The sequence below is a fragment of the Xiphophorus hellerii genome, chromosome 20, assembly GCF_003331165.1.
Source record: "Xiphophorus hellerii strain 12219 chromosome 20, Xiphophorus_hellerii-4.1, whole genome shotgun sequence".
NCBI lineage: Eukaryota > Metazoa > Chordata > Actinopteri > Cyprinodontiformes > Poeciliidae > Xiphophorus > Xiphophorus hellerii.
In genome coordinates this window covers 13,061,329-13,088,028 of record NC_045691.1, presented here as the reverse complement: position 1 = coordinate 13,088,028, position 26,700 = coordinate 13,061,329, and the positions used below count along the sequence as shown (strand labels likewise).

Genomic DNA, 26,700 nt, shown 5'->3' with positions numbered 1-26,700 from the left:
TAGGTTATTTCAACCTATAGGAAGTTATTCGTTATCTTATGATTAAAGGATTACATTAATTTACAGGTTTAATGAAAGTAGAAGTAATCTTTAAAAAGTATGGTAAAGAGCTTGGTCTGTTTATCTAAAACTGCATGTTCAAGAAAATTACTTTTTATATAAACACCCTGGTTTAGGTATTACTGCCGAAGCACTCCTTAGAATAAGGGAAGACAAAAAAGGTAAATATAGTGTTTGTTTCCACTTTTCTCAGTTAATAGAAACATTTTGGAGCTAATCTCAACAGTGAAAGAAATTCTGCTTCAGGATTAAGAGGTTCATCGGAAAAAAAAAATTGATAAAGAGCTTTTTTCCTGTTAGAAAACAGAAAAAAAACATAGTGATGAGTCAATATTAGAGATGACTGAGAGGATAACAATGCAAGGTTGCCTAGTAGCAGGATAGACAAGAATAAAATTAAAGATACAGAGTAAATGTAAGTATATATGTTTCAGAGATACTGAAAATATATGGGTTTCGGTGTAGTTTTACTTTATTCTAGACAATGTGTCTTTAACTTTCTGTCTGTTCTTTCTTTTTTGGTTTTGACTTAAGTTATTAAAACATAATTGCGAAAACGCTTGCATATTGTTTCTTGTATGTCGTTCAAAAACAAATAATGCAAGATTCAACATTTCCGTACCTTTCCCATTCCAGAGTGGGCATGTCCGATCTTCACCACTACTGGGAAACTTGGTGTTGTAATCTGTAATACAAAAGTTAAAGTAAAGTATGAGTAAAACTGAATCACAGAAAGTGACAACTGTTCCCCCCCCCCAAGCAAACAGTGGAAAAATCCAGTTTAAGAAGTGTTACGGCCAGTGGCCTTTTTCTGTGTTGTTTTTCAGTGGCTAATCAGATTGACTCCACCTGGAAGTGGGTGCTGCCCTGCTTGTCCTGTGTCACACCCTGAGGCCTACCGTGATTGGGTCATCAATTGCCGGCTCCACCAATCACTGTTGAGGCCTCCCTTTAAGAACCAAGGACATCCTGGGAGAAGGTGCGGCTGTTTCTTTGTTTAGACAGCTTGCCACTTTGTTAGGGGTTTTGACTGCTGTAAACTTGTTTTGACAGCTCTGATAACCTTTGTTAGCTTGGATAGCTTGTGTCACTCACTTTGTCCCTGTGTGGGATCTTTGATTCTCTGTTAGGGATTTGTAGTTTGTTTTGTGTACCCTGTTCTGAAAGTCTATTTTTGTTTGGTTAAGTTCTTTGATTTACAACTGATTGTTTTGGGGTTTTGTTTAGTTTAGTACCCTTTTGTTAGTCTCTACATTTTGACTATTGTTAATTTTTACCCCCTTTATTTTTGTTGAACCCAAACAATAAAACCTCTAAACTGTTAAACCTTACCACCTAGGTTTCTTTAATGTTACTTCCCTTTCCCCTGGCCGAGCCGGGTCGTAACAAGAAGGTAAAAGATGTTTTTACAGATTGTCTGTAATTTTCTGATTTTGGATCCTTAACAGGTTTTTACAGTCGATATCTTTTAGATAAAATCATTTTCTTCTGAAGCCAAGGAGCAAACAGGAAGCCCAAGAAATGAACAACAATATAGTTGAGAAAATAAGTATTAAACATCTCAAAACTTTTTTCATTTAATATGTTTTTAATGTGGCTAGTAACAGGAACGCCAAACAAATGTTGACAACAATGCAAGTAATCTTGCACTCATCCACAATAACCTTCTTGTCTGTTTACTGTGCAAAACTCCACTGCTGAAGAAAAAGCCATTCAATGAGTTAAATTCAAACCTGTGCAATTCATGTGATCTGTGCAATTCCACTTTTTTTTACATTACTTGTGTATTAATTTCTTTTGCTTTCTTTGTAGGTGTGGATTACTTGAGTTGTTACTGATATCTGGTTTATATTTCATGTCACTAAGTTTTTTTTTTTCATAAAAATTTGAACATAAGGATCAAAACTATTCTATATGAATGAGGATTGTGTTCAAGTTACTGCAACTCATCTCTTGAAGAAAACAAGTATCCTTGGGATGAAAAAAAATATGAAGGATTCCATTCCTTTGGGAATATTTTTTGTTCACAATTTAACCCTTAGTAGAAACCTAGAAGAGATTTGAATGATTTTGACCCTGTAAAAGTGTCCAGAGGAGATGACAAGCTTCAAAAAGAGAGCAAAAGAAGAAGTTACAGGATGCCAGCTTTTTTCCCTGCATTTCAGGAGGCTGTCCCTAAATTGTTGAGCGCATAAGAGGCTCCCTGTGTGCGACCCTCTCAGCATTCAAGGCCAGAGTGTGAGGGGATTGGACTATTGTGAGCCTCTCTGTGTGTTGTCTACAGAGAGGGGGAGCGCGAAGGAAGAGAAAAGAGAGCAGCAGTAGCTTTCAACTCAAGTTATTTGCTGAAGCTTGAATTCAGAGGTGCACTTTAAACTTATGAAAACATTTCTATCCACAGCTGCGTCCCAGCTCTCCAGAGCTACTCTTATCTCTTCGACCCCACTGTCTTATCCGCCGCGCACCCCCTCTGCCGACTGTCGGCCTGACCTGCTTCCCAGGGAACTCGACGGGGCAAGAAGAGGCTGCAGAGCATTCATCAAGTGGTGGAACAGTAAGAGGTAGCCAGAGCCACCATGGCCTTGTCCCAGGAGAGAAGTGCGTGTCTGGGGCTGGTGGTGCTCCTTTTGCTTGGTGCAGGCATGGAGGACGTTGTGGAGGGATGCAGTTGCCACCCATCACATCCACAGCAGCTCTTCTGCAGCGCTGAGATTGGTGAGTTAATTCATAGTAAACTAAAGAAGGTTAAACTTTACCTTTGCTTACAATGATGTAGCGAATAAACAACATTCAAGATTAAATTTACAAAATAAAACAGCAATTCTTTTTAAAAGAGTTTGACTGTTTTGCTCATTGATCAACTTAGTCTGAAGTGTAACGGGTGCGAAGGCCAAATTCCACAGAGAAAACAAATATGGTAATAGATAATCAGCTTAGCTGAAGCATTTAGGCAATCTTTGTCAAATTTTACCTGCAATTAAAATACAACCAGGATGATAGACTTATACTTATAAGACTGTGTGAAAATAACTGAAAAGATAAGTGAAAAGAACTACATGGCGTCAAAATGGTCAATTTTCCATTTTATTTCTCTGAATCCCATAAAAACAACCCTTAAACTCAATCGTTAAAATAAACAAGCCAACTTTCTATTCATCTGTTTCTCTGCCCAGTCTCACCCCCACTTTTTTTCCCTTCTCTAAGCTTAAGCCAAAACTAACACTCTGCTTTGAATTTGAGTACTTGGCTCCAGAGAGTGGAAGGCTTGAGTATGTGCTTCTGTCAAAGGTTAAACTCCAACAGGGAGAAAAAAACAAGCAGATAAAGAAGAAAGAAATACCTCTTTCAGTCTTGATTTCTAATTTCTCTGCAATCCCCATCAGGTTTAGAGGGTGAACATTTTTCCTGAATGAATTAAAAAAAACGGTGCTATATTGAAATGGAAGCTGAGCATAATGTTATTGAGATGTGATGGAAGCATTTGAGAGGATTTGTTTTGTGACAGGATGTTGCACATCAGTTTTGCCCTTCATAACTGAGATGAAGGTCCACCAAGAACAATTATTCTAAATTGAAAGTGACGGCGTTTTCAGGCAGGCTTGCTACTGACAAAGAATCTAAAGAAGCAGAACTGATCCGATCTGCAGTCCTAAGGACAAGTTTCATCACCAACGATCCAAAACCCAAAACAACTACAAGACAATTAGACAGCTTTACAAAATAAGTTTAAAATAAAAATAATTTTAAACTATGTATCATTCATCAAAAACTTACTTTGACCTTTCAAAGAAAACAATTAAGCTAGCTAAAATCCCTCAAACAAATAGTCTGGCAATAGCTATCCCATTCCAGCAATCTGACTGCAACTATAATTACTGGTAAAGCATGCCTAAAGACCTTACAGCCTGTTTCTTTTACATTCATTTTCCCTACAGCAAAATATTCAGTAAGCGTAAGCCTTTACCGTTAAAATAAATCACAAAGTATCACAAATAAGTATCACTTAGCTCCATACAATCTTACCTAATTACAAATTTTACTCAGTTTTGTTAGATGTACGAAACCAAACATGACATGTGATTTTAAGACAGATAAATTAATCTTAAAGCAAAACTATGATTTGTTGTTTTGCAATCACTTCGATGAAGTTCCAGTGGACATGATACACTGAACATTTTTCAAAGTTAAAATTCCTGTTTTGTTGAGTTTGAGGTGAAGAGGCCATTGGATAAGAGCATAGGGTTATTAGCTTAGTTTGAAGATAAAACTGGAACAATATAGCATAAATAAGTAAAGGAGAAAAATAAACTATGTTTATTCAAGTTAGAAATGCAAACTAATAGTGGCTATTTTGCTTTTGACTCTTGGATGTTATGTGTTATTTTTCAGCCTTGAATTCCCTCTTTTTTATGTATCTAGATTCCATCAGAGCAGAGAAACTGTTTCTTATGTAATTAAAATGTGGACTTTTCATGCTGGTTGGTGACAGACTTTATTAGTCTTGCTGCACTCCTCAATTTATTCTGCGCTCATTTTGTTAGAGCTTGTATCTGTGAATGATGTCACATCAGAGATGAGCATGTTCGCCTGAATTCAGATCAGGCTGCCACAAGTAATTTGGCAAACAATTTGTTTGCAATTGGATGTTGCAGCTCTCACTCTATGTATGTCATACATGAGCACAGCTACTATACAACTAGTGACACTGCGACTGTGATATGACTTATCTCATGCTACGTTACGTTTGCGCCTCATTATAGGAGATGAGTAATCAAAGATTCCTTGTATTTTGAATCAATAGTTTGCAATAGATTCAAAATTCTGCTTTTCTATTTACCAATGGCAGTTAGGTGTGCTGTAGTTCTAATGTTAAATTGCACTTCAAAAGAAACGAGTAGAAATTTAGTTTCAGGTGTTATAAGCATCTCTGTGGAAAAATTTTTTTTTTGCACTTTAGTTTATTTAAATTGCACCCTTTTTTCATGTGCTTAAAAGTCTTTAAGACACCAAAGATGTTCTTTGGACATAAGCTGTTTTTTTAAATTATTTTCCAGTTAAATCTTTAACATAGCCATCTTTAATAGTCTTTTGTTTAAGCCACTTAACAACCTATGAATTGCTTAAGCATGAAAGAGAATAAAACACAAAAATGCATCTTATTTGCAGACAACTTAACAAAACTCATAATCTCATCTCAGTTATGTTTTTCCTCATTGTAGTCAAATGTAAAAGGACAGGTCAGACTACTTTGTAAGAGATAAACAGATCAGATCTAAAAGTTATAAGGACAATGTCTTTCAAATTTTTGTAAACATCAAAAAGTATTCACCGTGGAAGCGACTGGTAATAAAAATCCCTGGGATCCTTTGTTTGGCTGGCTGCTTAGGCTTGGATTTGTTTTAGTTCTTAATGTATGGATCAATCTCTGAATAAACAGTTAGACTCTTTTCAGATAGGAAATAACTTTCTGGTATTATGAATAACAAAGTCCTAATACCCCTCGAGTATTTGGACCAAAATGTCTCACTTCCTGGTGTGTGTGGTCACACCCTCCAGGCTGTTTTCGAAGCACAGGCCTGTGGTGGCCTGAAGTTGACCTGACAGTGCTGTTGGAGTCGACAAGCTGTGTGAATAAAGCTGTACATCTGAGTAATATCCAAATGTGTGCACAAACCCTGGATGATTCCTTGGTCAATGTTTGTTTGACATTGTGTAGGTGCATGTGTGTGTTCGCTGGATGGAGGCCAGTCCATGCGAACACAGCCTACTCCATCTCTCTCTTTCGTACCCTCTAACTCACCACCTCATTTCCATGTCTATAGGGCACTGTCTGATGGTCTGCATACTAACAATATCAGTGTGAAAGCCCACTGACAGTCCAGCTTTGTGAGCATGACAAGGGTGCTGATTCATCTGGGAGGGGGAAGTTACTTACTACATCAGTTCTCATGGTACAAGTTTGCAATATTTCTTTTTAGTGATGTAGATGTGGAGCAGATGAACAGGCACTCAGACATTGCAGGTGTGGCTGTTTTTCTAAGTGCATAAAACAGCTGCAGCAACTTGAGTGGGTATCTAAGATCAGGCAGGCGGATGACGCTTTTATTGAATGACAAACGCTTGGAAAATCTCATTGAGAAGATCATTTCAACTGGAAACGACAGATTTGGAATTCAGAAATGCTGTGTGGATGTTTTACAGCAGGAGGGATGAGAAAAATAGACTGCTTCATGAAGAAACATCAATATTCAAGAAAAAGCTTAGAGCTTAGATGTAAATAAATATCCAAAAAAACAGCTTTACCCAAGTCACAAAACTAAATAGAAGGCAGTAAATGTAAACTTCTGAATTGTGGAAGTAACAAATAGAGGTTAATACATTTCTCTCTTGTTGCTTTAATATATAGTGAAGCGTTCCTGCACTTTGTATTTAAATATGAAGTTTCACCAAGCATGTTTTACCATATGTATAACCTATTGCATTCAGCAAAGCTTTTAGCTAAATGATTAATTACAACAACACAGGCAGTGTTACCTCCTGCCATCCTTGACTGTTAATATTACATATTGGGATCAGCATGCAATAAGCAATTATTTCTGATTATTCTCAGCTCAAAAAGGAGAAATGACGCCATCACTTATGGTAAAATATTGCACTTTCTACATGCACTTTATTCACAAAACAATATATTTAAAGTGAAAAAAAAGGTCAAAACTGTTGTTATAAATATTTTTATATTTAACACAGCACAAATCTGCGCAGTATCTGTTTTTTTATTATTATATAAATGGTTTTAAAAAATTAATAATAAAAAAAATGCTATAATATAATCTTACAGTCTTCAGGGATCATATTTTACATTTTTAATAATTCATTTTTATTGAACATTGAACAAAAATTTTAATGATACATTCAAAAATATATGAATGTTTGAAAAAAGTTTGACCTCTATTCAAAATTAGACAAAATAAAATTAAGCTTGCCAAAAATGGAAAAGCAGAATCAATGGTTCCAAAATGTGATTGTTCTTAATTTCAGTCATTTCTTTCTTACATTAATGTTAAAAAAAAACCCGTTAAGAAAGTATTGTCTAAATGTGTTACCACAAATTGTGTGTACTTGATGATTTTAAGACTGAGCTCTAAATAAATGAAAGAAGTACATCAAAGCTCAAGAAAACACTAAATCTGTGACATTTTCTGCAAAGGCAACATGTCTAAAGCAGCTGTATCTGGCTGGGCAATGCTATACGCTCAGATTAAACCCCAAGGCGTTTGTCCGCCTTTCTATCCGCCGGGGAGTTCGGCAAACAAACAAAAAGACTGAGCTCGGCCTGAGCTCATTTCACAGAACAGCCTGAGCTCCTCCTCCTCTTTCCAGCACAAAAAACCGTGGCGTAGTTATGTGATGACCCAAAAGGAAAACCAAGTGGGTGGTTTGGTAAACCCGTGTGTATGAGGTTCACTCTGCCTCTCCTGCTCTCTAATGCTTTAATGGTTTAACTTGACCCACTTCTGGCTCTTCTCTAGACCCTTATTTTACAGTGTGAGATTTTTACCTTTTTCTGGGAATTGCAAACTCATGTAAAGATATTTAACAACAGAAAATGTAGTGTTGTTGCTCAGAATAAATGTTCAGCTTTTTAGCACCAAAGTTTTTATTTTAAAATTTTCTGTCCTTGTCTAACTTTACTTTGTAGCTGGTTCTTGATATTTGAAAATTTGGTAAATAAATGAAAGCCGTTGAACACTGCATCATAGCATTTTAAATTAAAGCCTAGGCCAAAAACCTATACAAATAAATATAAGACCAGGAAAAGAACACAAACTTGCAGAAAGTCTAACTTTATACATTTATTTTAAACAGAACAAGTCAGGAAGCATATTATTCATATTATTGTGCCAAGAAATGGTTTGTGTTACAGCTGCAGACACAGAGCAGCATGCTAACATTAACATCTCCAGTATGGATTTGAAATATCTCCTTAGCCAGAAAAAAAACCTAAAGTTATTGCACTGCTGAGTCTTGGTGTTGTCATTAATCTGTGATTGGATCATTATTGGTGCTGGGAGGAGTTCACTCCAGACTCAGGTGCTGTTAGTTTGAATCAGACTATGATACAAACGCAAAGAGTTTGTTGGATGAGAAAACTTCATTCGTAGCAACGAAGGCACAGATATTAAGGTTTCAATCTGCACTTTGCAGATTGAACATTAAATCTAATATGCATAATGTGTGCATACTGTATTAGTGTGCATGGAGTTAGCGAGGACATAGCGAGCAGAGAGCTACTTGTTATTCCATGAGGGTTTTGAATTTCCTCCCAGAGGAGAAGAGTGACACATCCTGTATCACTACTGCGAGGCTGCGACACTGTCAGTGTGGGGAGGAAGAGGAGTGACAAACAAAATGGGAGCCAAAGAGGTAGGAGAGGGGCACAGATCTGCCTATGTACCCACCAATCAACCCATACAAATAAATAAAGGAATCACCCATGATATTATCCTGTAGAGCACACCTATCCTGATGTTTACATTTATTTTCTAGTTCAATTAATCTGAACCCTTCTTCCTGTTTGCGTTTTTTTTCTCTCTCTCTTTTCCTAACAGTGATAAGGGCAAAGATCTCTGGAGAGAAGATTGTGTCGCCTAGCAACAGCTCCTCACCTTACATGAAGATGATCCAGTACGAAATCAAAATGATCAAGGTGAGTTCTTAGACGGCAGCATCAGCTGCTGATGGTGGCATCACTTTGTGTGAATACAGCTGTTTTACATGCATATGTCAGCAGGATTTATGTATTGTTTGTCTGTAAAAGTAATAAAATACGAGTGATGCCACAAACAAAAGTAGTTTAGACTTTATAAATGTCTGATAGTGCAGCATCACTTTATGTAACATCCCACCTTCTTGTGTCCTTCTTTCAGCTAAGTTGGAAAGTCCTTGTGATTGCATAAATATTTCACACTTTATCTCAAGGGCAGACATTTTCCAGCCTCCAGTGATGAGAATCTCTGAACTTTATCCTCAAAATTAAAAAGCAACTGGATTTAACACTTTTCATTCTTTGTCTCAACCCTTTGTCTCCAGTTTTTGCTCGACAAAAATGTTATTTTAAAGAGTCCTATAAAGTAATTTTCCACATTTTTGTAATTAAAGGCTCTATCATCTTTAGTCATCATCATGTAACAAAACTTCATAGATTGTCTGAATTTATAACCCTTTGGATAAAAGTTTTAGCTCAATTTATTTTCAGAAAAACCCACACACAAAGTAGTATTTTTTTTCAGTAAATGTTAAAATTATTTGCAGTCATTAAATTGTTAAAAAATTAGTTTATCCCAATCCATTAAATAAATTATTAGACTTGGAGCAAATGACAAGATATACTCACCAAGTAGAAAACAACAAAATATGACATTTTGAAGGGATTTCAACACCAATGAATGTGGAAAAAAAATAAAAATAAATCTAATGAAGCTCCAGTAGTAGCGTATTCAAAGTGGGAATTTTCAATGAGTTAGAGGGACAAAAATGCTTAAAGATCTCAGATTGCAGTATTTGACTATATATATATATATATATATAAAGAAAATTTTAATTTGCATCAAAACAGCAAAAGTTATCCAAAACTAAAATTCACCTAACATGAAAAATGTCCAAAGACTAAAAAAGTGCAAACTGTTTTATATGAAACGGCAAATACAAAACTTTTGGCATAGGATTTATAATGCACCTTGGTTATAACAAATTCTTTTTATGGATCAGCCAGAAAACTAAATGTATTGATTCTACATTCTGACACTGATGCTAATTAAATAGGAAAATAATTTACTTCAGTGTTTACTTTGTTTAATCCTTTCATCTTGCAACACCTTCTCACGTGATAAATAACAAATCTAAATATCACAAAACCTTTTCTTCTCCTCCGTGTGTCCAGATGTTCAAAGGTTTTGACCGAGCCAAGGACATCCAGTATGTGTACACTCCTGTCTACTCTTCACTCTGTGGAGTCAAACTGGACTCCAATAACAAAGCAGGCTATCTGCTCTCAGGTATAGTCTGCAACCTGTACTCTATTGTAACACTTTCAGTGAAACATCTGTGTCAGTGAATCTGACACAGATGTTGTTAGTTTCCAGAGGAAACAGGAAGGAGAGCAAAAGTAGCACAACATTATCGATTTTCTTTTATGTCTGATCGGCCATTCCAATTTTCTTTCTTTCACATGGATATTGATTTGTGGATATTGATTTATTTAGTACTTAAAAGACTCTCTACAAGTACTTGAGTCTCAGGAGAAACTTAAAAAAAAAGTTTCAAAATAATTGTTGCCACGAATACTTTGTGCCTCCAAAATGTGATTTATACTATTCTGACTTTAAATATATATAAGTTTAGCTGAGTAGCTATTCTTTACTGACCCTTTCATAGCTGAAGAAGATCAAAATCTCTCTCCTGACATCTTCTCTTGTCTTGCCTGTATTTTGAAAAGTAACTAAGAAAAATGTGCCTCTGTATCACATGTTAATGATTTTATCAAGTATTTCACCAATCAGACACAGTCAAGAGAAAATTGGTCACCGTTTAAATCACTTGATGACTGACTGGTGCCTGATTTTAGAATAGAACTGTGACACAACTGTAATACTTTTCTGTTAATTGTTGTTTACCTTAATTTCATCAACCTAAAAAAAAAAGCAACAAAACTTTTCTGATTGCATTCCTAACAAAATCACGGCAGCCTAATTACTCAAAATAATGTCTAAAAGGTTTGACTAAAGGCTGTAATTAAAGTTATTGTTTACTGCTGTAACAATTTCATGAGATTCAGAAGACTGTCAAACTAATTGCTGATTACGGGATGTATCTAAACAGGAAGCATGTGGAGCGATGGACGGATTTCTATTGGCCAGTGTGACCTGGTGGAGTCGTGGGACAACTTATCGCTGTCACAAAAAAAGAACCTTAACTACAGATACCAGATGGGCTGTGAATGCAGAGTGAGTTTACTCCACCTATACTTTTAAAGTTTTGTTAAAAACACAAACTTCAGTTTATTTTATTTGCATTTTACGTAATAGACAAGCACAAAGTATAATTGTGATATGTGTTTTTCAGAATATTTGGCAAGCAGATTACCTCTGTAGTTTTATATCTCTGACTAAAATCCAGTGCAACCGAAGTCATTTAAATGGAGTCCAACTGTGTGTAATTTAATCTCAATGTACAGTACATGCAACTGTTCTTTGAAGGATTCAGAAGTTTGCTAGAGAAATTTGAACAAACAGCATATACGATATCCTGTTTAAAATTTCCCACAAGTCATGTAAGATCATGTCGTGCTGCCTACAAGATCTTTGCAAAACAAGAGTACAAAACACATGCTTTCGCAAATTTGTCTTAAATATTCTCCCAGTTACAAAACCCAAGGGAGACAAAATTGATCAGCACTATCAGTTCTATGAATAACATCGGAATAATTTTCCTCTCTCAACAGATCAACACGTGCTACACGGTGCCTTGTGCATCTACAGGAGAGAACGAGTGCCTGTGGACGGACTGGCTGCTGGATAACAGTCTGAATGGGGAGCAGGCTCGGCAGTATGCCTGCATCCGACGATCGGACACAAGCTGTGGCTGGTACCGGGGTGGGCCTCCGCCTGAGAAGGACTTCTTGGACATGACCGATCCGTGATCTGTAACACCGACTTCAAAAATCCCTTAAGGAAAATCCAACCCTGCTTTTGGCATATTTAGCACGCATTTGGCTTGCAAAGAAGCAACTAGAAAAAAAAGTGGAAAATTTGCTGATTTTTCAAACCCGCTGGAGAAAAAGCTGCCATTAAGCTACCGGTGGCAAAGTTCAGGCAGTTGATCCAGCAACAGGAAAATAAATATTTAAAGTGCAGGGTCTTTGAGCATTTCTCTGACTCATTTTCATACATTCCTCTTCACATGTTGTTACAGAGTGAGAACAGCAGCAGAATATCCACAGCTAATATTTCACTTTTGAGTGAAGGTTTTTGCCTCATTGTAAATGCACTCCTTTTAAGCCCTATGATTATTTGTGTAATGTACAATAGGTGAAATAGCAATTTAAGTTCTGAATTTACAGAAATGCTAAAGAAATGTTTAAGAACACTAAAATAATAGAATCCTTTCTTGTATCAACCTTGCAGAGTCTAATCACGTGTATCCTGACTGCAGCATCCTGATGTTGAATTTCTATCTGAAATGCTGACACAAATGAAAATACACTGAATATACTGTGCTTTGTAAAGGTTTTAGGCACTTAAGCTGCAACAAGGGTGCATAATATGCAATTGCAGAATAGTTTTAATTTATTGGTATAATTAAAAGTGATGTGAAGAAAGAAAAACAAAAATTGCAGGAGTTTTCTTAATCTTTGGGGTAAAGCCATTTTTTAAATAATTTTTTGTTTGCATTTTTGTTTACTTAGTTTAAGATGGTTCTGTGTAATGGATTTAATGCTGAAAATGTGGAGTTATACATCATAAATAAGAACCTAAAGTGCCTAAAACCTTTTCATTCTGCAGTTTATGCAAAGAAAAGCATCCCAAGTTAACCGATTACTTGTGTTATTTGTTGTTGTGATACAGAAATTATATGACATTTTATCTCAAAATTTTGAAACTGTAAATATAGTAATTTTGTTGAATTAACATTTTCATAACTAACCACATGTTTTCTTTTAGAGTAGTGCTTCTCATCCTGCTTAGTTTCCTTCGTGAAGCTCTGTCGTTTTTTTTGTTTTGTTTTTTTGTACCAAAAACCTAATCCAGCGCTTCGGCTACAGCACTGCCACCTGTAGAAGCTAAGCCTTTCCTCTTTAGAGGAAATGAGATAACAGGATAAGGTTTGGTTTTTTAACTCCTTGAAACTGAAGGTGGGTTGCTCACCTATTTGTTTTAGAAATCTGCTGAATCATTTAAATGTTGTTCAATATAAAGACTTAACAGGGGTCTGACTTGACCCCTGTTTTGATACAGGATTGCTTCATATAAATCATACAGATTATAATGCATTAAGATTCAGCTTTGTAGCACATTGACGGTGCTGTGAACAAATAATTTCACCCTTGCTGATGAAATCTGCTTTTGCTCTTTTGTCACACCAGTTTCAGATCATCAAACAAATTTTAACATCAGACTAAGAAGAACCAAGTAGATTATAATGCAATTTTTAAATGATAATTTCATTTATTAGGGACAGAAGCTAGCCAAAAATTTCTACATCTGCCCTGTTATTCTACAAAATATTTTCTTAAAGGTCTTGGGTGTATCAAGGTGATTGTTAGCAACGTGAGGTGGCCCTTTGTGATTTTCTTTTTAATCAGTTCTATTTTTTTGGATGTCTTTTTTTGCCCCTTCATTATTGTTCAACCAAGATTGATGATCTCAACTGAGGGAGATGTTCTACTGTCACCTCCTGGATCAGTTCTCATTGTGCTCTTGGACTTAATTTTAGCAAACCAGCCACTCCTGGGAAGATTTAACTCTATTCTAAGTATTTGTGGTTAATGGCTCCCAGAAGTGAAGAAATTGTTTTCTAATCCTTCCCAGGCAAGTCTGGAAAGTCTGTTTCTCATCTTTTTATTGGATTTCTTTTGACTGGGGTACAACGTGTTGCCTTTGGAGATTATTAGCCTTTTTCTTGTAGACAGCCACGTTCCATTTAGGAGATCTCTTGATTTTTACAGGTCTGGTTATGATCAGGCCTGAGTATGACTTGTAAAATTAAATTTTGACAGTTAAATATGGTTTAACACAGGAGTGGTTATTTTTTCCAGAAAAATTTGGACAGGATAGCTCTTTCTCTTAATACATGAAACAATTTAATAACTACTTTTTGCACTTAGCCAAAATTTGCTAAAATTTGTTTGTGAATCAGAAGCATTTAAGTTTGACAATATTTTTTACTGTCCTGTTCAACTTGGTGATTCATGTTGACATTTATCTCACGACAGCACTGAAAAGTTTAAACCGAATGGAAAGTCAACATTTCAGATTTGAGACAGTAGTCTAAATATAAACTCATTTACAAACTCGTGCAGTTATTTCAGTGTCACAAAGCACAAATTAATAATGCACAATACTATTGTATGATTTAATGAAGTGTTAAAACAGATTTCAGTTTGTTTTTTACTTAAATAATTGTTGGGTTTGTATTTAAGTCTTTGTTTCTGTCTACATAAAGTTTTCTATCTTCATGTACCAAAAAAAAATGTATATAAAATGTCTCAGTGGAACGATGTATCACTGCCTCTTTGTTGATTCCCTTTAGAAACAAAAATCTAACACAACAGGCCAGATGACTTTAAATAATACTGTTGAATTCAGGATGATTGGATCATATAACAACAAATGTTAATGAAGAAAGTTTGGTGGAGTTAAAATGAGTCTTTTAAGACATAAAAACATTGTCGTTAGTAATAATGTCAAGCCTGGCGGTGACAGTAAAATGCTGTGAAGAGTTTTTTAAACTATTTGTACTTTTTAAAAAACTATTCCATAAACAAGGTGAGATAATAAAGAACAGGTATTACTTCACATTTTTAACTCCACTTCAACAGTGATTGTTGAAATTACACATAAATCAGTCCGTTCCAGATTTTTCATACGTTTGTGTTTTTTGTTTTTTTTTTTAGTTAAAATCACTGATTTTGTGGTGCTACTTTAGAAATATTTCTGAGAAATTCGCCTTTTCTTTAAATACCTTAAATATCTCAATATCAGCAGACAGTGACGTAACCCCTGTTCTGAACAGCCTTAAATTTTCAAATCCACATAAAACATGTCAAAGAATGACCACAAAAATTATATTGCTTCTGTGCTGATGTATGACAGTAAATGTGACTTTTTGTTACGCGCCACATTGATCACAGACTTTAAATTGACATTGAGTAACTCTAAGGCAATAGTACAGTAGAAGTAAGAAATGCAGGTGGGAGTTAGCAGTCACTTAACCCAATATGAATTTTTGTTGAAAATTAGAAATAAATTAGCACAAAAATGTGAAGATCTGTTGATTTTGGGTGAATCTGAAAGGACTGATAAATGGACAGTCTGCCAGAGAAATGATTTAAACAACACATCAAAATTGGTTGTGGAAATAATGAAGAAAGCCTTAACTAGAAGCTTGATGTGAACAGATTAGTTTACTCAGGCAGATCTAACTGGATAGTGGCATATGTTTATTTACATTTCTCCTCTTTATAAAATTTATTGAAGTTGTTTGTTGTTTATATTATCATTTTGCTGCAATAGCTAAATACACTCTTAAAAGATCTCAAATTTACCATTGTATGCACACAAAATCACTTTCTCTGAAATTGTCCATTGTTTGAGGTAATTTGAACCACATTGGTGGTTGTAAATGTTTTAGTGGAGACTCATAACACACAATATGGAATAAACCAGAAAAAGCCTTTACCATGTCTCTGTAGTTGGGGTAGAACGTCTGATTAATGAGAGGAAACTTATCTGAACCCAACCGCTTCTGGTTGTTGATCAGTTGGGAAAACTGGAGAACAGAGAGAAAAACAATAAAGTTGAAAAGTGCTTCAAACTAAACTTTGGTTCTTAACTCTTCACACTCATGCATTGCGGACATTGTGGACCAACACAAATGCATTTAAAACTAAAAGTAAATGTTACCTTCACATCTCTGAAAACTCTTCTAAAAAAATATTGCATGTTTTCTGCAAAGTTCACTTACAGCCCAGGGTTTGTCACACAGGTTGTAAATGGAGTCCAGAGTGTTGACTGAAGGGACGCCTGCATACTGAAGACCAATGATCAAGTTTCTAAAGTCCTCATTTTGAGCCATGCTGAAGGCGTGTTGGCGCACCAAAACAAAATCAGGCCTGAATGACCTGGAGCAGGGACATAAAGACAGTTAAAACAGTAATAAACCTGTAATTATAATGTATGTCTATGTTTATATAGATATATATTTACTGTATATATAATTTTGTGTTTTGTTTTGCTTGTGTTTTTCTGTCTTCCCGCCTAATATGTGAGACTTCTGCTAACAATCACAAGTCTCCATGTTTGTTTTGACATCTATAATTATGGCCTTGCAGTTCAGTCTGAAGGTTATTTTGGTGTTAGGCCTCTAGCATGGGGTTGAGGCAGGACAGCAGGAAGCTGTGTAGCCCTCCCACACATTTCGTCCTGTTGGGTAACCTCATCACCAGAAGGTGAAACTCAGCTGTTGGCGACGTGTGTCACTGAGGTGGCCGACTGCAGCATTAGCAGTTACAGCAGAAGAACTGCAGAGAAATCTGCTGAGGGAGCAAGGGATACATAATCCTTAACATGGTAAGTGGACTCTAAAGGCTGTTTAATTTCATGCATTTATATTTAAATGTATTTCTTCCTCATACATTTCTAACTGAGCAAGCCTCCCCATACAAATTAAGTGTAAAAAACCACAGCAGTAGAGTCAGGAAAGCAAGATGTGACCAGCAGGTTACGATCAGTCACAATATTCACTGCAGTTCAGCTCAGGGAAAGGTTGACAAAGATGGGCAATGACTCCTGTTGCCCATCCTTGTTTCTCGGTGTGAGTGAGAAAGTGAGTGAATGTGGGCTAGAGCAGAGAAGCGGACAGAGGTGAGTAATGACTCTGACATTAAAGAAAATGGAGAGTGGTGTTATAATAAAACGGTAGAAAGGAACATCACTGCAAAAGTGTCAACACAACTGGGTGTTCGTAAAGAAAGAATTCAATTCCTAGAAGTCAACTGAGCTGATGAAGAGGAACAAGTCGTACTATCATTTTGGCTTCAGCTTTTCTTGGTTTCCCAATGGAAAATGACTCTGTTTTATTGCCATGAACAATAGGGGTGTTCTTCTTGAAAGTGTCAGACTTTTTCTTGCAGCAGTGAAAAATGTTTATTGCTTCTGCAAGAGGTCTGCTTCTTTTTTGTCATCCATAAAACTCCCCCCCCCAAAAAAACAAGTTTTTTTGCTATAGAAGTGTCTATCTCGAGTATTTTTTGTACTTTTTTACAAGTGGAATGAAACAAGTTTTTTGTGATGGCATGACTGGCATATTGGAAAGGATACCAACAAATTTAGTCAGTAAAAATGTCCTTTTAATAACTTTAAATTTGACTGTAGTTCAGAACATGCAATCAAGCATACTGTAACTTCCCCATGAAGACAAAAGGCGCATTTGCCTCCTATACTGCATATTTTTGTTATTAGCAAAACACACCTGTGCATATTGTAGTTAAAGTATTGCAGTCTTGGCTTTTTATAGACTTGCAAGCCAATGAACTTTGGGACAGTAGGGTATAACATTCTCTGAAACAGGAATACTGAAAACTACTGAAAATAATAATCATTTATCTAAATGGTTGGACCTTTGAAACACGTCACAACACTTCTACTTTTCTAATTTCCTGTAGCAGCAAGCAGCTTTACAACAGGAACTGAAAAGAGTGAATGGCAGCTTGTAGAGATTATGCCTCAGTCAAAAAAAATTTGTTTACCATCAAGACACTTGTCTTTACTTTTACCACTCCTAGTGATATCGTCCTCATCTGTCAGTAGCTGTAATTTCTAGGGAATCTGGACTACTTTGCGTTAATAAAAAGCTCTGATGGGCACATAATTTATTCACTATTCACTTGTGACTCTTGTGAATTATTAGATGGATATGCTAGCCTTCATTTTAAGGCTTTTAGGTTTGTTGATAGCAGCAGAAATACTAAGCATGTACCTAACTTTACTCCCTGGACCAGAAAAAAATAAATCTAGAAATAAAAGTCTCTTTCAGGATCTTGTTCCGTCCAAAGTGATTGTCCGTTCAGTGCCAGTGAGTTGGTGTAATTTGACCTGGCTGAGCAGATGGAAGGTAACCATGCATGCACGTACCGAGAGATTAGCAAATGCTTCAAGTATACTGCTGGGACAAAACCAGCATGTGCCCAACTGCAGTCAAAGTACTCAAACTGTGAATGCCGCCTTCAATGACTGTCCCCTTTTTTCCAATAAACAAAACCATTCAAGTTCCAACTTTTGCTTTTAAACAATAGAAACAATGCATTTATTGATCAGGGTTTTTTTAATAAAGAGAGAAAGAAAGGATAGCAAGAGAAAATGATAAGAACAGACAGAGGAAAGTTGTGGATTGTATAGTGACATGTTCTGGGAAGTGATGGAGGTTACTAAGCAACTTGCAGTCTCTGAGCAGTTAGCAAATCACTGCTGAGACTTGAAATCGATGGACACAGTGCAATTACTGAGACAAATGCAGATAGTTAGGAACGCCGAGGTCTAAAAACCCAGCACTGAAGTTAGGAATGAAGGGCTAATGTTTGTGTTGTAACCTTAATGACTGTCTCCACTGAAAACCCGTGTTTGGGGGAGAATGAAGAAGTAGAAAAACTTCAGAGGTCTGGGAGGAATTTTACAAAGACATCCTAAACACATAACAGCACCATCAGCATGACTTTGAGAATTAAACATGTAAACTAGATTTTTTTTTTTATAAATAAAAGCTTGCTTGGATCTCCATCTGTTACATTTGCTCCTGTTTCTTTCATTCCTTGCAGCAGTGTGTGTGGACCACCCCTTCATAAAGCAGAATGTCAAGACAGAGCTGCTGATTACCAGACTGAAGCTGCCGTCTTCATTTCCTGTTGCTTGTTTGTTGCTTTGCAGGGGCGTTAGATTCTTGGCTAAATGCTGCCAGTCCTTTGGCTGAGCACTTGTGTTGAGTCAGTGGGGGTTTGTGGTATGTGTGAGTGTGTGTTATTGTCTGGTTTACGGTAAGTTTTTTATGTTCGCAGGCACATCAACTGCGCCAGACTGTAGGTACTGCCTTTTGTCATTGCTTTCAGTAAACAAGTCACCTTATTACTTTCAAGCACATTCTTGGGGGTTTCTGTTTCACAGAAAAGAGAAGCCTGTGGATCATCAGTTATTACCACAGAAACGTAACAGAACATTGTTTATCAATGGTTAAATATTGATGTAAAATTTAAAAATAAATGGGAAATAAAGGTTTCTCTGGATGACGAGATACCTTTTAGAACATGTCTCAGCATGAGGTTTGGTTTGTTTTTATTATGTTTTGAACAATTCTAATAAGAATTCTAATGTTGTACTTTGTTATAGGAAGAAAATTGGACAAAACTGAATCGTTTTGGATCCAACAAACATTTTTTCTTGTAAAGGTCTATCTCATAAAAAGCCTAATAAAATACACTGTCAATAGTCAATAGTGTAAACGGATTTTGCAAAATACTTTTCCAGGGCACTGCAGCAGACGTCATAGCGTTTAAATCTTGCTTTTTTATTATTTTTTTTTATTTTAGGAATTGTGTGCAAAGGCTTGATTAAGGCAGTTTGGTTTTAAAATATTTTATGTGGTCAGAGTTGGAGATTTTATTAGCAATTAACCAACTGCTTGGTTAGTTATTATGTGCATAAGTGTGTAGATGAGGCATGTGGAGCCGACCTGACGACCTTGGTGCCGCCCCTGATGACCTGCATGTCCACATTGCAGGTTCCATTTGAATGAGCAACAAGATTGACCTCCGAGAACTCAGCCTGTAGGGACAGAGAGGGAATACAAGTCAGTTTAAATTTTACATTATGGTGTTAAAAACAATGCTGCCTTATATGAAAAAGTCATTTCCTCATTATTCCTGTGACTTAACATAAATAAAGATACTTTGAAAACACAGGAATAAGAAAATTACTTCAATTTGCTTTCAGGTTTAAGATGGAGGTTTTTGTGTTATAAGCTCTGATTATATCAAATCTACCCCAGAATAATTATGGCTACTTTTATTACTGTCTGAACTGCAGGGTTTGCTTTGAAATCAAATCAATGAATCGTTTATTTTTCATTTTCACTAACTTCTAGTGCATTCCAATGCACAGGGGTGAGTAAAACACCCAACCACTGTTCATGCACCGCTTATTTGTTTCCATACTCTTGACTTCACGTCATTGCAGACATAGACCATGCTGCTGCTCTCGTAAATAATGCAAGTTGCTACTCTTTGGTGTGGTTCGAGACACGGCAAGGATTTCTCTGTGACTCATAGCCAGCGACTTCTGTCTCGTCTGGTGCATATTTCATTTCTGTGGTGAGGCTTGAGGTTTCACGTTAAGCTCTATTAGGTGTGAAACAGTTTAATGTGAAACCCCTGACAATAGACATTTGACATTTAAGCAACCAAAATGTGTTGCAAAATGGTTTGCTGGTTAGTTGGCGAAACCAATATGAAACCAAAATGTTTTATAGGGGAGACTTGAAACAGATACCTTGAGCAAAAGTGTAACTAGAGGACAAAAATATTTTTCAGTGGTTTTTATTGGACGTCTGGGTGGTTTTTAAGTCACAGATTTAAACGTAGCTACATTTGATAAATTATCGCTGCAGTAGGAGGATGGAGGACTGAAGCTCCCAAATTTTCTCCCTAATTTTCAGTACTATTATGCGGCTCAGATGAGGTTCTTGGCACAGATGTTTGATTTGCAGGCTCCTCCCTCATGGCTCAAAATTGAAACAACAGAGATAAAAGAAGAGATGCCAATATATTTGCTTTATAAGTGGGATAATAAAACTATCAACAATCTAACTGATAACCCTTTAATAATTCAGTGAATCCAAATTTGGTATAAACTTCATGAACTGCTTAAGCTAGAAGGCTCTCTCCTAAAACCCCGTTATGGGGAAATGGACTGCTACCAACAAATTTTCAGTCTGGTAACTTTAGATCCTGGCAGGAAAAAGGAATCTTGTAGCAGCGTTTGGAGCACTGCTACAAAAAGGAAGTATTTATGTCACTACAGCAGTTAAAAGAAAAGTTTAAATTGTCAAATAAAGATTTCCTTGGCTTTCTCCAACTTCGCGACTTCATAAGAACTAATCAGAAAGAAAGTTGGAAGTTACCGTGCATGTCTCCCGTTGAGGAAATGTGTTATGCCAGTCAGCCATTATGTAAAATCATCTCACGGGTGTATACAGCACTCATGTCAACTTTAACTATTAATGGTATGGATAGTTCCAGAATCAAATGGGAAAAGGATTTGGGAATACTTATTGAGAGGCAGTTATGAAATAATTTGTGCAGAGAAGGTCTCACCTCTACTCTAAATGCTCGATTTAGACTAGTACAATAAAATTTTTTACATCAGTTATATGTTACCCCATAAAAATTACATAAATATAACTCCAATATGTCTCCTCTTCATTTTAGATGCGGCGTGGAGGAAGGAACGTTCCTCCATGCTACCTGGACTTGCTCTAAATTGCAGGGCTTTTGGAAGGGAGTTTGCAAAACGTTATCAGACATACATGGCATCACAATTCTAATAGAACTGGAAATTTGTTTATTGGGGAACTTTACAAACTCCAATCTAAAGACAAATTATGATAAGAAACTTACAGAAGTCCTTTTGGCAATTGCTAAGAAATGTATTGCAACAAAATGGAAATCAGACGCCCCCCTTCCAATTAAAATATGGCTTTGTGACCCTAGAAGAAATAACCTATTGGATGCAGAATAGAAGTAAGACTTTTTATAAAATATGGCAGCCATTTTTAAGGTATTTGCAAAATCTACCAGCACATTGGATTGATTGATCTTCCTTTAATCGAGCTGGACTCGACAGGATTTATGAGCAAATCTGATACCATCTGTCTCTCAACCTACTGTATTTCTAATTCATATACATTTTTATTTCATCCTTGCTGATTACCCTCCTCCCCCATCCTACCCACCCCCATCCAGTCTTTCTTGTCATTTGGTTGCTGTTATATTATTGTAAATGTATTTTACTTAAAGTATGTCTCATTGTTTGAATTGTGCTTTATTTGTTATTACTAAAAAAATCCAAAATAAAGTATTCTAAAATAAAACAAAACATGGTTACATTTTGAAAGAGTGGCAGATCTAGTTGAAATATTTGTAGAATCAGAAGAAATAAACTCTAAGTGATCTGACTTTTGCATATAATTTGACTTTGTGTTTATATGTTTATAAATATCTTTGTATTGCTACAAATCTGACACTAAGATATGGGGAAAAAATGTCAAAGACAAAATAAGCAAACCAGGTGGAGAGCTGCTAATGCTGAAGTTCTCCAGGTGAGGCTGAAGGACAGAGCAGCTTCACTCAACAGAAACTTTGCAAAATTAGCAGCAAACACCATCATATCATTTTTCTTATTAGAGATGATCTTAGCAAAATTACTCTTCACCATAACAATGTTATTGAAAGGGTCAAAAAATAATAAAATAACTTATTTTGATGTTTCTTGAATGTCAGACCTCGAATGTAGGAACAACCTCAAACTTGAAAAAAAAGGATTTCTAAACATTGCTCGATGGTTTATGATCTGTCCCCGTCTGTCTCAAACTTGATATAATAAGAAATGTATAACAGAAATAATTTGTAGGTAATTATTTTAAAGAATAATTGGTGTAGAAATTGACAATAGTACCACAATAAAGACTGTTTGCCTCAAATAGTTGGCACTGAAATCAGTGTAAAGTTTTAGCTCTGAAATGTTGTGGAAAGGAGCTTTGCACAGTCTAAGTGTAAACTGTTTCAACATAATGTGGCAGGTGCCAAATTATGTAAGATCCTGAAACTTCAAAACTAATAGTAAATAAATTTCTTTCTATAGATCAATGAAACCCTTCAAATTCAACCTTTACGGACCTGAAATAACTGTAGATATTTCCATGTATGATGCTGAACATGCTGTCAGCTTCCTTTTATCTCTGTCATGATCCCCTTTAACCTTTTCATTAATTATTCTGATGCATCATAGCTACAAAAATCAATATGATACCTGCTCCACTTTGATGTCGTATTCCCCAAGGATCTTCTTTCCTCTGAACACTTTTGCCCTGAACAAAAAAAGAGAGTGAGTGAGAGAAAAGGGTTTAGAATGCCATTTTCAAACTTCACAGTTGTATATGCTGCCCTCTACTGGAGCACAGCATCTTGTAGATCAAATTACTCAAAGTAGGTACCTGAACATCTAGCGGCTTTCTAGATTAGCAACTGTGGGCCTTCTACTTTTATTAACTGAGAACCAATAGCTAATAAGTTTCTCTCACAGTCTAAATAATGCATGTTCACCGGTTCTCTTGATGTTCTCTGTGCTGTCATTTGATTAAGAGTGACATGGACCCGAGTAAACACACAACAGTAGACAGATGGAGAGATGAATGGAAGAGATAGACTGACAGCGAGGGGACATAAACGACCTCAGCCAAAATAACCCAAAATACCCGGGACGTCTCATTATGCAAGGATCACAGATGGTTTTGCACTGACTCCATCATCTAATCAGACACTGATGCTAAATAAAGCACATCTGAACTATTGGCCTAGAAAGAGCATTATATTTTCATCATGTCAGTGATAACGTTAGTGTTCAAGAATTTTATTACTTCCTCTACAGTGTTTGTGATGCCATTTTACAGATTTGTAATTTAACTTTGTCCTTTAAAAATAATAGCTGATTGCCTGTTTTTTTTTCTCAGATCTTGAATCCGCTTTTTAATTGCAAGCCTTTCTTTCTGTGAAGTCAGTGAGAAATCTGTTTTATACCCACATTGGACATTTTGTCATGTAGCGAAGAGGCATCTGGTTCAAATTTTATGGTTCATCAGAATCAGACCATCTGTGAGGGAACCATTCAGTCTCTGGCTCTAACCTCCAGTAATCGACAACTTTAAGTAAAATGGGTGACTTTAGATTGGAAATGAATCAGCTTAAGTGTATCCAGAATACACAGTGTGAATTGTTGCCCTAATGACACCAAGTCACTCATGTGACAACTGAAATACATTTTTAATCTACAATGTTAATTCAACAATATCTCAGTTTATTCCAAACATTTATTGAAAACAACCTCTTTCATTAGTCCCAAAGTAATGAATAGTCACATTTAATGTGCGATCACTCTCTGTGGGTCACATGTCAGTCCAACACAGAGCTGCATAATTATAGTGTTCTGTTGAAAAACAGCTAATGTGTCCTGTTTATTCCCCTCCATCACTTTCCAGCAGTTATTTGGAGCATAACATGTCAAAAAACACCAGATATGAGTCTGAATCAGAAGAGAGTTTATGAGAGAAATTTCACAGGTCAAAGGTGTGATTTATTTAAAGTTGCAACTGACAGATGTGTGTGTCATCCTGGAAAACAAAGGATTGCCAAGTATTTTACAAAATGGTTTCATGCCTGATTTTCAGAAGATTTTTTTCTGCATGATAACAAAACCCCATACATCGAAACAGTTCAGAGATAACTTCAAAGTGCCTAAGGAAAGTGCGTAAGGATGTTGATGGACGAGGTGACTGGTGAGATTTAACTCATTTTGTTAAAGCTACAGCACAGATCTTGTTTCCCCTCATTCAGTCTATTGGAATAACAACATCAATAACAGATCATCTGACCAAAACATTTGAGCTGCTCTCACACAGTTTTTCATCTTGCCATGTGTGCTGGCATATCTAATAATAGTCTTAACATAAATATCTGAACCAAAGGTTATGAATTATCAAGTTCTGTCATGTACAAGAAACGTGTGTTGAAGTGAACCTGAATGGTACAGTGAGCTATCATCAGTACAAACACAGCGTCAGCATTTCTTAGTATGAGATTAATCAACATTACTAATGAATGACCGCCACAAGCTTTAAGTAGCATGTTTGTAATTTCCATTGCTATGCTGCATGTGTTTAAAACAAACATTTTGGACCCTCCATGTTTAGCCAACACACCACAATTTGACATGGCCAAATTTGAAATGTCAAATCGGGCATGACCAATTTGACATGTCCGACTGGCTAAGCTGGAGAAAAACACACATCTCAGACATTGTCAGATTGGTAAATTAAATGTGTTGCTATAGATCTTTATGTAGTTTAAGCCAAACATCTTTGAAGTCCACAGAAACACAAGGCTGCAGCAGTGTGATGGCAATATTAGCTCCTTTATCATAAGAATGTTATGCTTCATTTCAACTCTTTTTGAACACATCTTTCTATAATTATGTTTTCGTTTTTCTTTTTTTCTTAGCTCTGATTAACACAGTAATCTCGCCTGATGACTGCTGGAACTAGGGCACCATTCGCGACCCTGCAAGGATAAACATGCTACATAATGGCATGCAAATAATAAAATAAATCCTGTAAAAAAAGAAACACAGAGAAGGGTTACTCTACAGTGAAGTGAATTCCTTGCAGAAATGCAACAGGTGTTCATTTTTATGTAAAAGTCCCTCAGTGCCGATTTAATATGTAGACATCTGCAAAGCTGAATGATGATGTTTTTGAGGAATCTTGTGGTGATTAAATGAAGCTATAAATTATCCATGTGTATATTTTATATGGTAATTGCAACCATATAATCCATTCATCTCCCATTTCACCCATTTATTTCGGTAATTTATTTCACGTAATTGTTTCCTTTCCATCATTCTATCACACCTAGCTACCTGGCAGCTATAAATGTGGTCAAAGATTGTTCTGCCTCTGATCAACAGTCCTGCCAAGCTGGTAGCACACCTAACTTTTGCTTAAAACTTTTGGCCTAAATGCCAAATTTAAAGAGCAGGCTGGAAAAAAAACATCCAAAATATCTGGACATTAATATCTGAACTGAACATAAAGTTTGCAACAGAACTCTGCTAAGTGTCATAAGATACAATTCCTTTCCGACTCTCTCAAGCAATGTATCCAGTAACACGACCAGATTTGTATCGTCTTTTTTAATAATCCAACAATCACTCTGTGATGAACATTACACAAGCCTTACAACTGACTCTATAATCCGATAAAGATGCAATAACAAGATACATACTGAGGTTGTAAACAACAAATCGACCCTGGCAGGTAATCTTTGCAGTTTCCTCTAATTTGTGGCAGGAACAAGTGTCTTAAACCCAATGCAGTTAAGTGGAGTTTTATTAACAAAAAGCTCCATGCAGACATACGCCCACATGTTGCCTTGTTTGAGTACAGTGTACTCAAACAAGGTGATTTCAACTTTATTGAAATCACCATAAACGCTGAAGAAAATAACATATTCCAACCTTATCAGCTGGCATGTATACAAGTTTTTTTTTTTTTTAAACTGCTGGTCACACAATCATAACATATAACAATACATTTTCTTTTTTCTACAAGACATACTGGTGCTAAAATCTTAATCTTAGTCAATGTTCATTTGTACAACTATTTTCCTAAATCACCCAAAATTCATACAGGAAAGTCTTAGGAAACAAGAACCTCTTCATGAAGCTGATTTACTTCGGCAATTTATTTAAAGCAGCGCCACTAATATAGATTCAGTCAGGACTCATCTATGGAATATTTTTGAGTTCAAAGATAATAAATTAGCTATGGCAGTCTTATTTATCAAAATGTACATGTGAATTGGAGTCAAAGGAATAGAAATCAGTGTAAAAATACCAAAAAGAAAAGCTACATTTGAATGTGTAAAAATTATTCATGAGGTTAGCAGCCCAAGCAGACATCCTGAAATAGATATCTGATGAAAGGAGTGGGGTACAGTAAAGGCAGAAAGGCAGATTAATTTAATAATGACTATAACATAGTTTGTTC

At 36.1% G+C, this 26,700-nt stretch overlaps 2 protein-coding genes across 3 annotated transcripts in view; one reads left to right on the top strand and one right to left on the bottom strand.

The window, feature by feature from the left end:
* syn2b (synapsin IIb) overlaps nucleotides 1–26,700 on the bottom strand; it is a 76,742-nt gene that overhangs the window by 14,508 nt on the left and 35,534 nt on the right. Inside the window, exons 2-6 of the mRNA XM_032548650.1 lie at nucleotides 22,911–22,968; nucleotides 19,558–19,649; nucleotides 15,802–15,958; nucleotides 15,517–15,606; nucleotides 683–745 (exon numbers count right to left, since the gene is read on the bottom strand). Coding sequence (XP_032404541.1) covers nucleotides 683–745; nucleotides 15,517–15,606; nucleotides 15,802–15,958; nucleotides 19,558–19,649; nucleotides 22,911–22,968 — 460 coding nt within the window. The remainder of the gene's footprint in view (nucleotides 1–682; nucleotides 746–15,516; nucleotides 15,607–15,801; nucleotides 15,959–19,557; nucleotides 19,650–22,910; nucleotides 22,969–26,700) is intronic.
* On the top strand, nucleotides 745–14,339 carry LOC116709931 (metalloproteinase inhibitor 4). 2 transcript variants are annotated; one of them, XM_032548651.1, is made up of 6 exons: nucleotides 745–850; nucleotides 1,451–2,775; nucleotides 8,670–8,767; nucleotides 10,001–10,115; nucleotides 10,939–11,063; nucleotides 11,561–14,339. In XM_032548651.1, the coding sequence occupies exons 2-6, from the start codon at nucleotides 2,637–2,639 to the stop codon at nucleotides 11,756–11,758; spliced, it is 675 nt and encodes a 224-aa protein (XP_032404542.1). In that variant the 5' UTR covers nucleotides 745–850; nucleotides 1,451–2,636; the 3' UTR covers nucleotides 11,759–14,339. The 2 variants fall into 2 exon arrangements, with proteins under 2 accessions (XP_032404542.1, XP_032404543.1); XM_032548652.1 differs by lacking the exon at nucleotides 745–850 and having other exon boundaries at nucleotides 1,448–2,775.

Excerpts from the sequence above, each read along its gene's own strand:
- LOC116709931 (XM_032548651.1), top strand. The coding sequence starts at position 2,637 with ATGGCCTTGTCCCAGGAGAGAAGTGCGTGTCTGGGGCTGGTGGTGCTC. Across the intron at positions 8,768-10,000 it reads ACGAAATCAAAATGATCAAG|ATGTTCAAAGGTTTTGACCG; the intron begins GTGAGTTCTTAG and ends CCGTGTGTCCAG. Across the intron at positions 11,064-11,560 it reads AGATGGGCTGTGAATGCAGA|ATCAACACGTGCTACACGGT; the intron begins GTGAGTTTACTC and ends CTCTCTCAACAG.